Source organism: Chiloscyllium plagiosum, chromosome 20, assembly GCF_004010195.1.
Source record: "Chiloscyllium plagiosum isolate BGI_BamShark_2017 chromosome 20, ASM401019v2, whole genome shotgun sequence".
Taxonomy (NCBI): domain Eukaryota; kingdom Metazoa; phylum Chordata; class Chondrichthyes; order Orectolobiformes; family Hemiscylliidae; genus Chiloscyllium; species Chiloscyllium plagiosum.
In genome coordinates, this window is record NC_057729.1 from 50,990,863 (window position 1) to 51,006,263 (window position 15,401).

At 45.7% G+C, this 15,401-nt stretch overlaps 1 protein-coding gene across 9 annotated transcripts in view; it reads right to left on the minus strand.

Moving 5' to 3' along the window:
* The window catches only part of LOC122560270 (protein CBFA2T1-like), a 168,954-nt gene that overhangs the window by 20,235 nt on the left and 133,318 nt on the right, over positions 1 to 15,401 (minus strand). For all 9 annotated transcript variants that reach the window (XM_043710805.1, XM_043710796.1, XM_043710804.1 and 6 more), the window contains 3 exons: positions 7,128 to 7,306; positions 3,876 to 4,102; positions 1,888 to 1,976 (listed from right to left, as the gene is read on the minus strand). In XM_043710805.1, coding sequence (XP_043566740.1) covers positions 1,888 to 1,976; positions 3,876 to 4,102; positions 7,128 to 7,306 — 495 coding nt within the window. The remainder of the gene's footprint in view (positions 1 to 1,887; positions 1,977 to 3,875; positions 4,103 to 7,127; positions 7,307 to 15,401) is intronic.

The window sequence follows — 15,401 nt, forward strand, 5'->3', positions numbered from 1 at the left end:
GGAACAGTGGTTGATTGTAATACAAACTCCATCTAATTCACTAATAGCCCTTTAGGGAAAAAAATGTCTGTCACCCTTATTTGGTGCGGCCTGCATGTGACTCCAGATCCGCCCACATCAATGTAGTTGAATCTTAACTGCCCTCAGAAATGGCAGAGCAAGCCACTCAGCTCAGAATGGCCCTTGCCAGTGATGCTTACACGCCCCCCGCTCCCTCCCCCTCCCCCAACGGAAAATGGTTTACCAGGGAATTCCAGACTTCAATTTGGAGCAGCAATTGGAAAAATTTGGACTAGTTTGTCTGGAACAGAAAAGATGAGCAATGGCAGGAAAGAGGCTTTCAAGATGATGGAAGGTTTTGGTCAACAAAGACAAAGAATTCCCTCTGGAGAGTGGGTCAATAACCAGACGTCATCGGATTATATTCATTAGTAAGAGATCTTCAGTGGAGAGAAAAAGCATTATCTCTCAGGGATATCGAAAACTTTCCCTGAAAGGGAGGTTGGTGGAACTTGATTCATAAAGTAATTTGAGATTGGAGCTGACCAAGTATGTGAAGCTTAGGGCTTGTGGGATCAAGAGGAATGGGGCGAAATTGGAAACAGCGTATCATGTTGTATGGTCAGCCACGGCCGTGTTGAATGGCAGAGCAGGCTCAAAGGGCCGAATGGCCTACTTCTGTTTCCTATGTTTCTGGGTGAGGATGAGGATCTCACCGAGTTTCAAGCAGGAGGGATGGATGTGGGGGACAACAGACAAGCGATTTCTCAAAAGGTCCAACAGAGGCACAAATGGCCTCCATCTGTGCCATATGTTTTAATGGGCAGATTTTATTGGCAGGGACCTCCCGGATGGAAAGGTCGTCAGAAAAGACAGGCATTTAACACTCCATGGTGGAGAGGCAACATCACTGGGGTAATAAACCAGAGCTGCAGCACGGGGACACAAGATCAAATCCCACCAATAAATGCAATTGATTAAACACAGAATTAGGATTGAAAGCTATTCTCAGTGAGAGTGATCATGAAGCTATCATTGGTTGCTATAAAAACATCAGAATCACTAGAGTCTATTGAAGAAGGAAATCTGCCATTTTAATCTGATCTGGCCTACATATGACTCCAGACCCAGATCATCAAAATTGCCTCTTAACTGCTTTCAAGGGTGATTACAGATGGGCAACCCAAACTAACTGTAGTGATTAGAACTGGGGGATCTCGTTGACTATGAGATCTTTGACTGGGGTTGTTAACCCAGGCCAATCAGGGAGCCCTGGCTGACAGATAGAACCAGAGGATTTAGAAACTCCTCCATTCAGGAGACTGACTCTGAGCTAGCTGACTACAGACAGTGCACTGTGTACATTTAAATAAGGGGTGACTTGGTGACAGGGTACCAGCCTCTGTGCAGTCATTTCACTGTCTTTGCCAGCAATGTTCACACCCCCTCCATGAGCAAATACAAATAATTTGGGCAGAAAACAGCAAATCCTGGACACTAGAGAGTTGGCTCAGCTAATGTTCTCATAGCAGGGAGGTGAGATGAGGCCAGGGGGGATCTGGAATGTCAGGAGGGTGGGCTGGAGATGATAGAGAAATCAAGAGGTGAAAGAAGAAGCAGGGTGACCCACTGGGCTTTCCGTCCATCCTCGACCTTTCTCTGACTGTCTCAAACTAAAGGCCCAATGGGAATGAGGGTAAGGGTGGGTGAATGGCCCCACACCTCGCCAGCTCCAATGGAAAATTGGGGAAAGAATAGAGGCAGATAGCCAGGCCACCCGGAGAATTTTACACTCCTCCCCCAGCCTCTGCAAACTGTCCAATAGGATCGGTAACATCTGTAAAGTTGCTAAGAGAAGGACAAAGAGTAGAAGAAATCAGCACCTACATGATCCAGATGTTTCCATTCCTCAGCCCACTCACGGTCAGTCAGTCGGTGATCAATCATCTCTTCCTGGTACACTGCACGAGATCCTCCTGTGGAGAAAAAAGGGAAGGATAACGGTCTGGAAGTTGCTGTTGTTGAAGTGCCTTCAGTCTTGTAAATGAAGGGTGAGTCAATGCTTTGAAGATTTTGAGTATCCTTCTTCAAAGCTATCGCCAATGTCTCAAATGTTAAACATGAGAAACCTGCGAGGTTAACAGTATCCACCAAAAACCCCCAGAAAGTTAACAGAGTCTACTATGGGAAGTACACTGGAAATCAATCCCACAGTCACCTCGAAAGTTAAAGATTTTAACAACTACGTAGAATTCCCCAGTTTGCCTGTCTCTAGTTCCAGGTTGACAGAAAGTATGGACCAAGTTTCTGTACTTAACAAAAATGACTTTATTACAAGTAATTAGACTCTAGCTCCAGGTAACCGCTGGCATTTAACTCCACCTTAAAAAACTCCCCCTTACCCATACAGCACAGACTGACAGAAATACACAGGGAAAGGTGGTGGTTATGGATGATAGGAGGAGGGGGAAGGCAGTTCAGTGGTTCCTATTAGAAACCTTCAGTTTCCTGAAGAAGGGCTTATGCTCAAAATGTCGATTCTCCTGCTCCTCGGATGCTGCCTGGACTGCTGTGTTTTTCCAGCACCACACTTTTTAACTCTGGTCTCCAGCATCTGCAGTCCTCATTTTCTCCCAGTGGTTCCTAGTCCCAGGGTTGCTGAGTTGAGCCTTGTGCTGGTCAGAATGTTGATTCTCAGTCGTCCTTCTCCGGATGCTTCCGCTGGTTTGCTGGAGGCATAAGGTGACTGGCTCACTTGTACAAGAGTCTCTGGCTTATAATAAAAAGTCACAGCTTATTGCAACTTCAGAAGGAAAGAGAACTGATTTTCTTCAGGCATTTATCTGCAGAACACAGAGAAGGAGAGATCCTGGGCTAACACTGGTCTGACCACTTCTCTATCTTGTTCACAGCTCCAAGTTGTTCAGCTGCTTAACAACCAATCACAGAGTTGTTTGCAGGCAGATGACCATTGAAATTTATATCTGGTCACTCGCCCACAAACTAACCAGCTTCTTGTTGCCAAATAAATCTCCATTTGTACACAACTCTCAGCTCCAGTTTGTCTGCAGACTAAACTTAAACCACAGCTTGGTGGCTCAGTGGTTAGCACTGCTGCCTCACAGCACCAGCGTCCCAGGTTTGATTCCAGCCTGGGGTGACTGTCTGTGTGGAGTTTGCACATTCTCCCCGTGTCTGCGTGCTCCGGTTTCCTCCCACAATCCAAAGATGTGCAGGTCAGGTGAATTGGCCATGCTAAATTGCCCATAGTGTTAGATGCACTCGTCAGAGGGAAATGGGTCTGGGTGGGTTACTCTTCGGAGGGTTGCTGTGGACTGGTTGGGCCAAAGGGCCTGTTTCCACACTGTAGGGAATTTTAAATCAAATAGTTGTGTAAACAATGAACATCAGGTTTACCCACTTTTCAAAACATTTGGGAATCTTTGGTTTTAAAACAGTTCTCTCCCATTTAAGTGTGAAAATAACTCACAAAGAAATAAGAAGACCTGTACACTACATGCAATCTGAATTCATTGGGCATGCATCCTTACTTCACTCGATGAATGTTTGTAAGTCCCATCCTACTCCATTGAGAGCTCTCTTGGACACATTGACGGTTACCTGGTAAAATCTATAATCCCTCATGGTTGCGTACTGAATCCCGGATGTTTGAAAAGCCGAGGTGATTGTTAACTGGATCCCAAACCAAAGGATGCAACTCGGCATCAATCCTCTTTCTTGATAACAGATTCATTTGCCAAACTATAATCGGCAAAACCAGCCACAGCTGCCATCCATGAAGAACCCAATTCTTCACGGGAACTGGTACCACCCCGTGCGTTCCTGCCATGATCGCCCTGTGCCCATAGGCTCACCGTGATGCCTGTGTCGGTCTCTGTATTCCGGAAGTCTCTGTGGGTCTCTGTACAGGTGGTTGATGGCCACATCGTCCAGGCTGTAGTGCTGGAGGGGAGGAGGGGTTGGATGCAGTTGCCCATTGGCGGGGTGAGGTATGCCAATGTTTGGGCTGTGCCGCTGGGCAGGGCTGATAGTGCACACCCGCTTTGCTGGAGGGTCTCGGTCAAAACCATTCTCTTTATTCCTGAGGAGATGGGGAGAAAATGTCATCATAAAAATCAAAACTTTCAGGAGAACAGTCCCTCATTCACACACTTATCAAACCACAGAGTCATAGAATCATACTGAACAGAAGAGGCCCTTTGGCCCATCAGGTCTATACTGTCAAAAATACACCACAGTCAGTTCTTCTGTAAAGCGATGGTTGTGTTCTTGTACAACCCCATGTTATAGCAAAATCGCACTTTAGAAACAGCACTTAAAATGTTGGTGCTGTCTTCACGTTCCAGCCAACACGCCTTCAAATTTCACGCTGTAGAAACAATATCCTCAATTTATCGTTCATGTTACAGTGAAGTTGCGTTGATGAAATGCACACTATTAACAGAATGACCTGTGCTAGTTAGACTAGTCCTACTTTCCTTCACTAGACCCTTTGCTTTCAATGTTATAACATTTCAAGTGCTCTTCCAAATTTTTTTTTAAGGTTTTATGAGGTTTCCCAACTGAACTACCTTCCCAGATAGTGCACTCCAGATTCCCACCACTCCCTGGGTGAAAAATGTTTTCCTTAAATCCCCTGTAAATCTCCTGTCGCCCAACTTAAAATTGTGCCTCTTTGTTATTGACTGTTCCAAATCTACGCAAGGTTAGACAAGGCCAGGGTTTAATGTTTGGTCTGAAATACAGTACCTGAGACAGTGCTGCACACCCTCGGCACCACAGTGAAGTGTCAGCCTCACTTCTCTTCTCAGTTCTCCAAGTGGACGCTGAACCCCTGACTCTACGGTGAGAGTGCTACTGCTTAGCTACGGTCGACACGTGAACATGGTTCCACTGCCTTTCCCCGGGTTCTGCTGTGGCTCATGCCGCTGTGTCAGAAGGTCATGGGTTCAAGCCCCACTCCACAGAGAGTTCAGCATTTTCCAGACCCATTCAGCAGGTCGAATTATAATCCCTTGGGTGTGGTCCTGCCTATTGGTTTGAAAGTTACTGGGAGCACCCCCCTCCCATTCCTTCAGTGGAAGAGGGAGGGAAATCGACTTTGCACGAGGCCGTCCAACTTGATCAACAAGGATCCCAGAGGGTCAAAAGCCCACCTGTGGGAGCTGTTGGCCAATCAGGAGCTAAGCCCAAGGCTCATTGTTGGATCCCTGGACACAAAGAAATGGGGTCAGGTGGACTTCAATGGGGAGGGATGGTTTTCGGTGACCGCTCCAAATGCTAGGCTCTTGATTGGGTATTGAGAGTCTGTCAATGGGACAACTCCTCACCGTCTCGGCCTCAGGAGAATCTGATAGGGTCTGCTGTCAGGCTATGGGGGAACCTGTGTTAAATCCTGGAGCCACCAGTAATTAGCACCAAGTGGCACATTAATGACCCTGATTGGCGTCATTGTTCCCAGCAAGTGGGATTCCTCCATTGACTTCTTCCTGTTCCCATTTTAATTCAGGACAGTTTTCCCAACCTCGAGAAACAGATGATTCTCCTGGCACATAGCCAGGCCTTCAGGCCCTTTTGGGTGGGGAGCCATTAAATTACACCCACCCTCACCACTGTTGGAGTGCCACACTGTCATCTTTCAGATGAGAAATTGGAACTTTTTCTCTCAGGTGGATGTGAAAGCATTATCTAGGAGAACAATGGGACGATTCTCCTTGATGACCTGGTCAACCAGACCCATAGATTCAATTTACATGAAATCTGTATTCAAACAGAGATAACAGCACCCACTGCTACAGTGCCGGACATGGTTACAGACTGGAGTTGTTCTGCAATTGCAAGATGATAGTTTGTCCTCAAGCCTGGACTGTACAGCGGAATACTCTAACGACTTTTGTTTTGACAAAGATAGTCTGTCCGAGTTTGGCAGGCTTGTATTTCTTCTGGCATTTCTGTGCACACCGCAGTCATCGCATTGGAATGTCAATCCCTCCCTCATCAGATGCCCACAACCACCCCACCCCCACCACCATCACCACCCTCATTGGCCCATTGCTCAAACTGCCTGGAGCTAATCCAATCCCACTTAATTCTCTCACCACTTGAAGCAGAGTGGCAGGAAGTATATTAGCAGATCATATAAGGTCTTAACTGTACTGGCTTCACACAACATTTCCTTACAGGACTTGGCAAGTCTGAAAGCTCATGAAACAACATTTATTAATTTACAGTTTTTAAAGCACGTTCTGGGGTCTTTTAAATTAAGTGCTTTCTAGCTATAGTGATTGTTTATGAGTAAAAGAGAGAGGTGTCTTCAGGGCAACAGAAATGCCTGTCTTTTGCAATAAAAAGGCAACCAATAAAAACATAAGAGATGTCTTGGCGTCATCGCAGAACCCATTTTACTGCCGGAGAATACAATCAGACAATGGTTACAGCACAGAAGGCCATTCAGCCCTTTAAACCCATGCCACCTCCCAGCAAAAGTGAGTCCCGCCTACATTTTCATTCCCTGTCTCACTGTAATTTGTCAGCCTTCAGATTCTTATCCAATTGCCTATTCAAAGTCATGACTGAATCTGTCTCCGCCATTCTCCTGGTATCCACATCCTGATTACTCACTGCATCTCCTCATGTGGCCTTTTTTAAAACTCTTTTGCCAGTCACATCTGTATATTCCTATAACTGACCATTCTGCCAATGGAGCAGATTTGCACTGTCCACTTTGTTTAGGCCCCTCGCAATTTTGAACACCTTCCCCTCTCCTCCATTGAGCATCACCTCTTTACCCTCATGACTCAAGACCCTCAGCCCTGGAACCTTTCTTGTAAGGTTTTCTCACACCCTCTCAATCTTCCTAAAGTCCGCTGTCCAAACTTGGACATCCAAAACACCAGGTGGAGCTGTTTCACTTATACAACCTGTCGCTGAGATCTCCTGGAGAATCACGCTAGACAGGCTGGACAGTTACGTTCACTGCCCATCACTATCTTGCACGATGTGCCCGTTCCCTTCTGGACATCACTCCTCCTTCCCATTGCATTTTAATCCCGCATGTCTGACCCAATGCGCCCAGGGGTATCCTATCCCCGATCCAGCTGGTTTACCTTTCCGGGCTGTTCCTCTTCCCATTCTCATTGACCTCTAGCAGATCCGTTGAGTTGACAGGGGACGTGGCATTGGCATTGAGCAGGAGGTGTTCATGCTGAGCCAGGTACTGAGCTGGCGTTTGCTTGGCAGAGCGGGCACAGTGCAGTAGTTCCCGCTGCAGCAGTGGCAGGTTGGCCTGGAAAAACAAAAGTCACACACAAGACCTCAGCAACACCTCCATGCATGATCCATTATGCTCCCAATTTCCCCGCTCATGGTCCCCATTGGCAGCTTTTCTTTTCCTTGGCTCACCATTATCCATCCTTTCGTCCATCTGACTGCTATTGTCTCTGTCTGGGCTCCATCTCTACTTACCCTCTCATTCCTTTATCCCCTCACCATCCCCAATCTCTAGCACATATACCGCCTTTTCCTAGCTACTCACAGTTTTGAAGAAGGGTCACTATATTCGCAAAATTAACTCTGTTTTCACTCTATAGATGCTGCCAGACTTGCTAAGTTTCTTCAGCTTTTGTTTCCGACTTCTGGCATCCGTAGTTCATGGCTTTATTATCCATTATTTCTCTAAGTCATTGACTGCAATAACTTGCATTTACACAGCATCATCCATGCTGTATAATGTTCCATGCCACATCACCGTAAAACAGATGATCTGTTCATCATCACTTTGCGGTGTCTGGGCGATTGCTGCGTGCAGATTGGCTGCTGCAAGTTCTACATCATAACAGTAGACCAACATCCAGCCAATAAAGTACTTTTAAAAGTGTTTGAAAGGTGCAAGAGAAAGGCAAGCCTTTCTGTTGTCTAGTGTGCTGAATTAATTCCACCCATAAGGTCACCCTTTCATATACGTTGATACAACAATTTTACAGAATGAAACGTTTTTGTGATCTTGGGCATTGGTTAGGCCACTTTTGGAATACTGCATTCAGTTCTAGTCTCCCTGCTCCAGGAAAGATACTGTTAAACTTGAAAGGGTTCAGAGAAATTTTGCAAGGATGTTGCCAGGGTTGGAGGGTTTGAACTATAGGGAGAGGCTGAATAGGCTGGGGCTGGGGCTGTTTTCCCAGAGCGTCAGAGGCAGAGGGGTGACCTTATAGAGGTTTATAAAATCATGGATAAAGTGAATAGACAAGGCCTTTGTCTCAGAGTGAGAGTCCAATGAGGTTGTAGTCCAAGAAGGAGTAGGATTAGGGTAAGAGGGGAAAGATTTAAAAGGCAACCTTTTCACACAGAGGGTGGCACATGTATGGAATGAGCTGCCAGAGGAGGTGGTGAAGGTGGATACAATTACAATATTTAAAAGGCATCTGGATGGGTATGTGAATAGGAAAGGTTAAAAGGGATATGGGCCAAATATTGGCAAATGGGACTAGATTAATTTTGGATATTTGGTCAGCACGGACGAGTTGGACTGGAAGGTCTGTTTCTGTGCTGCACATCTCTATGACTCTATGGTACAAAATGCTCAACAGACAAACCCTTCCAGCAATGGTATTATCAATCAGTGGAGATAAAATCCCTGGGAGAAAAGGGTCCTTCCATGACTAACTGCGGCTGTGCCATGCAAACTGGCTGATTAGTGGATGCTTCACACATGCCTCTGTCAACGTGCTATGTTGCCCAACAAGCCTGAACTCCAGCTACAAATCAGCCAACACGATAGAACCAGGATTATGTTTTTGGACACTAGCCCATATTGCCAAGTGGGAGCCAGAGAAAATGAAGGATCTGCCTAAGTGTGTCTTGAGACGACAGTGAAATCAACATATTCCCAGTGACAAGCCAATGAAGTGTGGTAACGTGCAATAAAAAATATCTTCATTTCCCAGGCAACAGGGAGCCAGTTCCCCTTTCTGACTCATTTGGGAAATTTGGACGCGTTTACACAGAATTAAATCAGATGCACAGCGCTGAAACAAGCCATTTAGCCTAACCAGGTAACACTGTGTTTTTGGCTACCTGTCTAATACCTCTGTGTGTGATCGAACTTTGTTGATAACACTCCTGTGAAGTGGCTTGGGACAGTTCACCCCATTAAAGGTGCTTGATAAATGCAAGATGTTGTTCTGTTCCACGTGAACAGGAAAGATTTGGAGTGATTTGGGTCAGGAACAGGCAGGTGGGACTAGTCGAGTTTGGGATTATGGTTGGCATGGACTGGTTGGACTGAGGGTTTGTTTCTGTGCTGTCTGACTCTATGAGCCTTTTCCTGTCCCTCTTTATCACACACTATCAGCATATAAGGTACAGTGACATCATCACAATCCTAGGGAGGGCCTAGGTTCAAATCCTGCCTTAGCAGTTGGTAGAATTGGAATTAAGTAATACTTTTTTTAAAAATCTGGAGTTGAAAATCTTTAAATACTCATCTGGTTGACTTATGCCCTGCTAAGAAAAAAAAAGGCTGTTTTTATCTGGTCTAGACTCCAGACCCACAGCAATGTGGTTGATTCTTAACTTTGGACAATTCGGGATGAGCAAGGAAATGCTGACCTAGCCAGTGATGATGACGTCTCATGAATGAATTACAAACAAGCCCTATTTATTTCTAAAACAAAAACAGAAATTGCTGGAAAAGCCTAGCAGGCTTGGCAGCATCTGTGGAGAGAAATCAGAGCTAACACTTTTGGCACAGTGACCCTTCCTCAGAACCAGAGGGTCTGCGATCCTTACATTCCATTGTTTGGGGGAAAAGGAATAATAAATGGAGTTAGCCTTATCTCAGGATTTTAACAGAAAAGGTGCTACACAAATGCAAGATTTTGTTCAGCAAATTTCACATGGAGAATGTGCTTTTGGGAGCATTATTTGTGCTTTTAAGTTTGTGCAGAGAATGTTGGAGTATCCTGACTGCCTGAAATTTCATTACCCCAACTCTGGATAAAGGTTCCTGAAAACTCTTTCATTCCCCAAAGAGGGAAGTGAGAAAGAGAAAAAAGATTCTCACAGATGGACAGACTTAGAGGCAAATAGACACACACACATGCATGCGCAAAGGGAAGACTTTTTACAACAGAGATATGGAGAAACTTCTTCAGTCAGAATGGTAGTCTACAGAATTCACTGCTACAGAAGGCTGTTGAGGCCAGGACATTGAGTATATTTAAGACTGAGATAGATAGATTCTTGATTGCCATGGATCAAGGGTTATGGGGAGAAGGTGGAAGATTGGGATTGAGAAACTCATCAGCCATGATTGAATGGCAGAGCGGACCCGATGGGCTGAATGGCCTAAATTCTGCTCCGACACCTTATGGTCTTACACACACATGCACACAAAGACATATACTGACACGTGCACAAAACTACATGCACACAGATATGCACATACATGCTCACATGCATACTGACACATGCACACAGACTCACATGCATATACAAATGCACACAGTCACACAGATATGCATACAGACATGGACACACACGCATACACACAGACTCACACACTAACAGATACATGCACACACATCCAGACAGACATTCATGACCACACATGCACATACAGATGCAATCATGCACACACCTAATATATCACACATACAGACAGATACAGATACACATTTGCAAACTTAGCTCAAAATCCCATTTTAATAGCCAGACACAGTTTGATATTATGCAAATAACTGCACTCCAGCGAGCTTCCCTTTCTCTTTGTTGAGATCAGAGACAATTAAAGCTGGGTAATGTTGATCGGAATGGGCCGCAAAGTCTTGCTGGTGCTAATGTCAGCAGTGGACCCAGTAATTGAAATGGTTTCCATTATCTTTGCAGCGAGCAATTTGACATACTGCAGATTGGAATGGGAGTCGGAGGGTTACATTAATGTAATGAAAGGCAGGCTGAAGTGAAGGCAGTTACAGCTGCTTCCTCTCATTGAGGATTCAGCTCAAATATCCAAACACATATGGTCTCTGTCATTTACTTTTCCCTCAGAGGGCGGATGCTATAGCGTTGAGCGAGAAAAAAATCCTCCCGTTCAAATGATTGCCACTAAGTGATATGGAGCCCATATGGTGTGTGATGCTTCTACAAACAAAAAAAAGGTTGCAGCACGGTTTCACACTCATGCTCTGCAACAGACATCACCACCACCAGCATCCCCCCTCCCCGTCTCACCAACAACACTCCTCCTCTACCCCCAGCCTCAGGAGGGCAAGTCCCATGGTAAACATCACTCAGTCAAGACGGTGCTAAAAATCTTGACTGCAGGAATAAAGCAAAAACAAAGTCCCCACTCCAACAGAAAGTAAAATAAGGTTAAATACCAGGAATAAAAATTGCAAATCGATGAAATGAGGCAGAGAGAAAAAACACAGTAAGAACTGAAGACGCTTGAGATCAGAAACAAAGGTAGAAATTGCTGGAGAAACTCCGCAGGTTTGGCAGCATCTGCGGGGAGAGAGAGACAGAGAGAGAGAGACAGAGACAGACAGACAGAGAGACAGAGAAACAGAGGGAGAGACACAGAGAGAAATAGACAGGGGGAGAGACAGAGGGGGAGAGACAAAGAGAGAGAGAGAGAGACAGACAGACAGAGACAGAGACAGAGCGCAGAATCAAAGTTTTGGGTCCAGAGACCCTTCCTCAGAACGGGAGGTGGCTAGGAAAACGTTGGTCTTTAAAGATTTTCTTTTCCCCTTAGCTGTCAGACCTGCTGAGTTTTTCCAGCAGTTTCTGATTTTGTTTCAGAAAATAGGAGAAACATCTGGATGCTTCAGACAAGAGATTAGCATTTACTAACTAATGGCGGCTTTGAACCAATGGGTTCTGGTACGATCAGGTACATTTTCACGTGTCACCATTTTCTCTGTATTTAATAAAATGGGATGATTAGAGACACGCACACCCCCCCCCCCCCCCCCCCTGCCAAGCCTGCTCTGTCTTCCCTAGGATCATTTTCATTTTCCTGCCCTGTTGCTATGTCACTCGAATCCTTTTGCTGTCCAAATACCTATTGAGTCTTGAACATTCAACAGTTGGGAGCAGCCACACGTGTCCGAGGTTGAGAATTCCAAAGATCCACAAATCAATGACATTGCACCTTTCCCCATCTCAATCCAAAATGGTTGACTCCTCATTTTGAAAAGGTGACCCCCCACCAGCCTTCATTCTCCACTCCCTCAGCCAGGAGAGCAAAGAAACTCAGAAAAAGGAAGTGCGACGGTTGGTGATTGGCCGGCGAGGGGTATCATTGAGATTGATTGATTTATGGTCACGTGTACATGAAAAGCTTCGTTTATGAGCTGTACAGGCAGATCGTAGTAAGCAAGAACGTACAGATCCGAAAGACGTAGACAGAGGTGTTCATTGCACAGGGTGAGATCAGTGTTAGCAAGGTCAACATTACTTAAGGCTAGAGAGATGTAATTAATTAGTAGCTTATATTGAGACACATTTACTGCCAATGCTCTCCTCCCTCCCCGTATCCAGGTTTGGGATCTGACAAAAACACACCGGCACCATGAATGATGCCCCTTTGTAAAGCTCAGGTATCACTTGCAGAGAATTGAAGGGTTGGTACTGTTGAATCCACATCTCTGACTGGACGGATATTCCTTAAAGTTTCATCACATGACCTCTGTCAAGTCATGTGCATCTGCTCCAATACTTCCAAATTTTCAAAGTAAATAAAATTAAAAATACCCTCTTGTCCGTTTGCTTGCTGCAGCATTGGAGGAGGTAAATTGTTGAATTCCTGGTCACCCCAGGCCAACTATGAATAACTTGACATCTCTAAACTTGCCAGAATGATTCCGACATGGGGTACAATGTGACTGGGGAGGGAGGGAGGGTGAGGTGAAGGCCTGTGCAGCCTTCACAGGGGGCTGTGAAACAAAATTAAAGTTGGGAGGGAGAAATAATAGAAAGTTCTTTGCTATTTTTCTTTCAGACTTCCCTGTGAAACTTCAGATGGGCTTGCTGCGTGTGCCAATGGAGTGGCCAATTGGTCCCAATGGATTGTAGGAAATGGGCAGTAAATGGGAGAAGGGCCCAATCTAAGGTCCTCCTAATCCTGACACATCACTGTCTGACTTTAGTGAACTCTTGCATGGATGACAGCGAGCTATGTCCCTACTGTGACCCCATTTCAAGGTTCAGAAATCATCCCAACACCTCAGAGGGAAGTGAACGTGGATAGGGGTTTGGAGGCAATGAGAGCAGGAGCTGTAATAATGTGGGCGGAGCTCCACAATGGTCTCAGAGTTCACGAGCTCCCGTCCCCACCCCGACTTCTGAGGAGCTCTGCCCTTGATATCCAGTCGGGCACTCTCCCAGAGTAAGTGGTTCAACGGGACACTTACCGGTCCATTGACCCCATTTGGAATATCACGACAACTCCAGCTGCTACATGAACGCTGTCATTTAGGCAATTCTGCGGCATTAATAGAAAGTGTATCGTTTCCACACCTCAAGGGACTAATCAGGTATTTGTCCAGAGACCAAATCTGCAACAGCTCCACTAATGCAGGAGTGAGAGTCACTGTCATGAATTCATTCAGAGGTAAGTCTTTAACATATCAAAAATGCTTAAGACCCTGAAGGCCATATTCCCCCAGTGACCTCATTAAAGGACTCCTGACTGTTGCAGTCAAAAGATGTCATTGAATTGCCAGTCCACATCACACAGTGCATTCAGCCACTGATTATCATGACACCTTCCTTTTCCAATGACTTACAAGTGGAATATGAACAAAAGCCCTGTAAAGGTGAGGTCATTATTCTTTGAAATATAAATCCCGGCATCCAGTGTCCATCAGGCATCATCCATTGTAGCAGCTGCAGAACTACCTTTCTCAAAAAAAACGTAGGAAATAAAAAGCCAGGAACTTAACCAGGGTGGCTCGAGTTGAGAGTGTGATGCTGGAAAAGCACTGCAGGTCAGGCAGCATCCAAGGAGGAGGAGAATCAACGTTTCTGATGAAGGGCTAATGCCTGAATCGTCAATTCTTCTGCTCCTCGGATGCTCCCTGACCTGCTGTGCTTTTCCAGCACCACACTCTCAACTCTGATCTCCAGCATCTGCAGTCCCCACTGCTGCCTCACAGCACCAAGGACCTGGATTCAATTCCACCCTCAGGTGACTCTGCGTGGTGTTTGCATGTTCTCCCCGTGTCTGCGTGGCCTTCCTCCGGGTCCTCCAGTTTCCTCTCCTTCTCCCCAGCCCCACCCTCCTCCCATTTATCTCTCCACCCCCAAGGCTCTCAGCCTCATTCCTGATGAAGGGCTCCGGCCCATAATGTTGATTATGTTGATTCCCCTGCTCCTCGGATGCTGCCTGACCTGCAGAGCTTTTCCAGCAACACACTCTCGACTCTGATCTCCAACATCTGCAGACCTCACTTGCTCTAGTTTCCTCCCAAAATCCAAAGACTGGCAATGCTAAATCGCCTGTAGTGTCTGGGGAATTTGCAGAAATGGAGATAGGGTGGGGGGGGCTGAGATATCCTTCAGACAGTCAGTGCACACTGAATGGCTTCTATCTGCACCCTAGAGATTCTATGCATAAAACTTTAGAGGTTGCATTATTTGAACTGGCCTATTTATGACCCACCGCCTGAAAGAGTTAGTTTGGGTTTTCCCAGTTAAACATTAAACCCATTGAACAGCTGTGCAATGGCTAAATTCAGCAAACCTCACTGTCCTTCCTCATCATTCCACTTTATGCTTTGAAACAGGTGGATGAAGACAACACAGTGTGTAAAAAAAAGTTATTTCACACGCAAAGTTCTAGGTGGAGGAGGAGGGGGTTTAGGGGCTCAGGGTTAGGCGTGGTGGCGATAGAAGGTGCGGAGCACTATTGAGGCTGGAGACTGTCACCACCACACAATTCACACCTCCAAAAATCAAACTTTAGACGCACAAAATACTGAGCAATAAAAAGGAGGGCTAACACCAAGTGGACTGCAACGACTCAGGACGGCAGCTCACCACCACATTCTCAAGGGGCAACGAGAAATGCTGGCCTCGCCAGTGATACCCACATTGCACAAGTGAAAAATAAAAAAGTTACCATCGTCAGGTTGGCCTTTCCACAATTCAGTAAAGTTCACTGTCCCTGGCCCAAACAAATCCCAAAAATGGGAAATCACCTTAAAGATGTAGTTTGCCAATCTTCCACAACTGATCAAACATCTCCAGGGATGGCTAACTTTCTACAAGAGATATCATAGGGGCATTAAAAAGATAGAGTGAGCTTTTGTTTGAAAAGTTGGCCTTGTTCGTGATAAAAGTCTTGGGGAGTTTGAAAAGGTGGGCTGTCGACAATC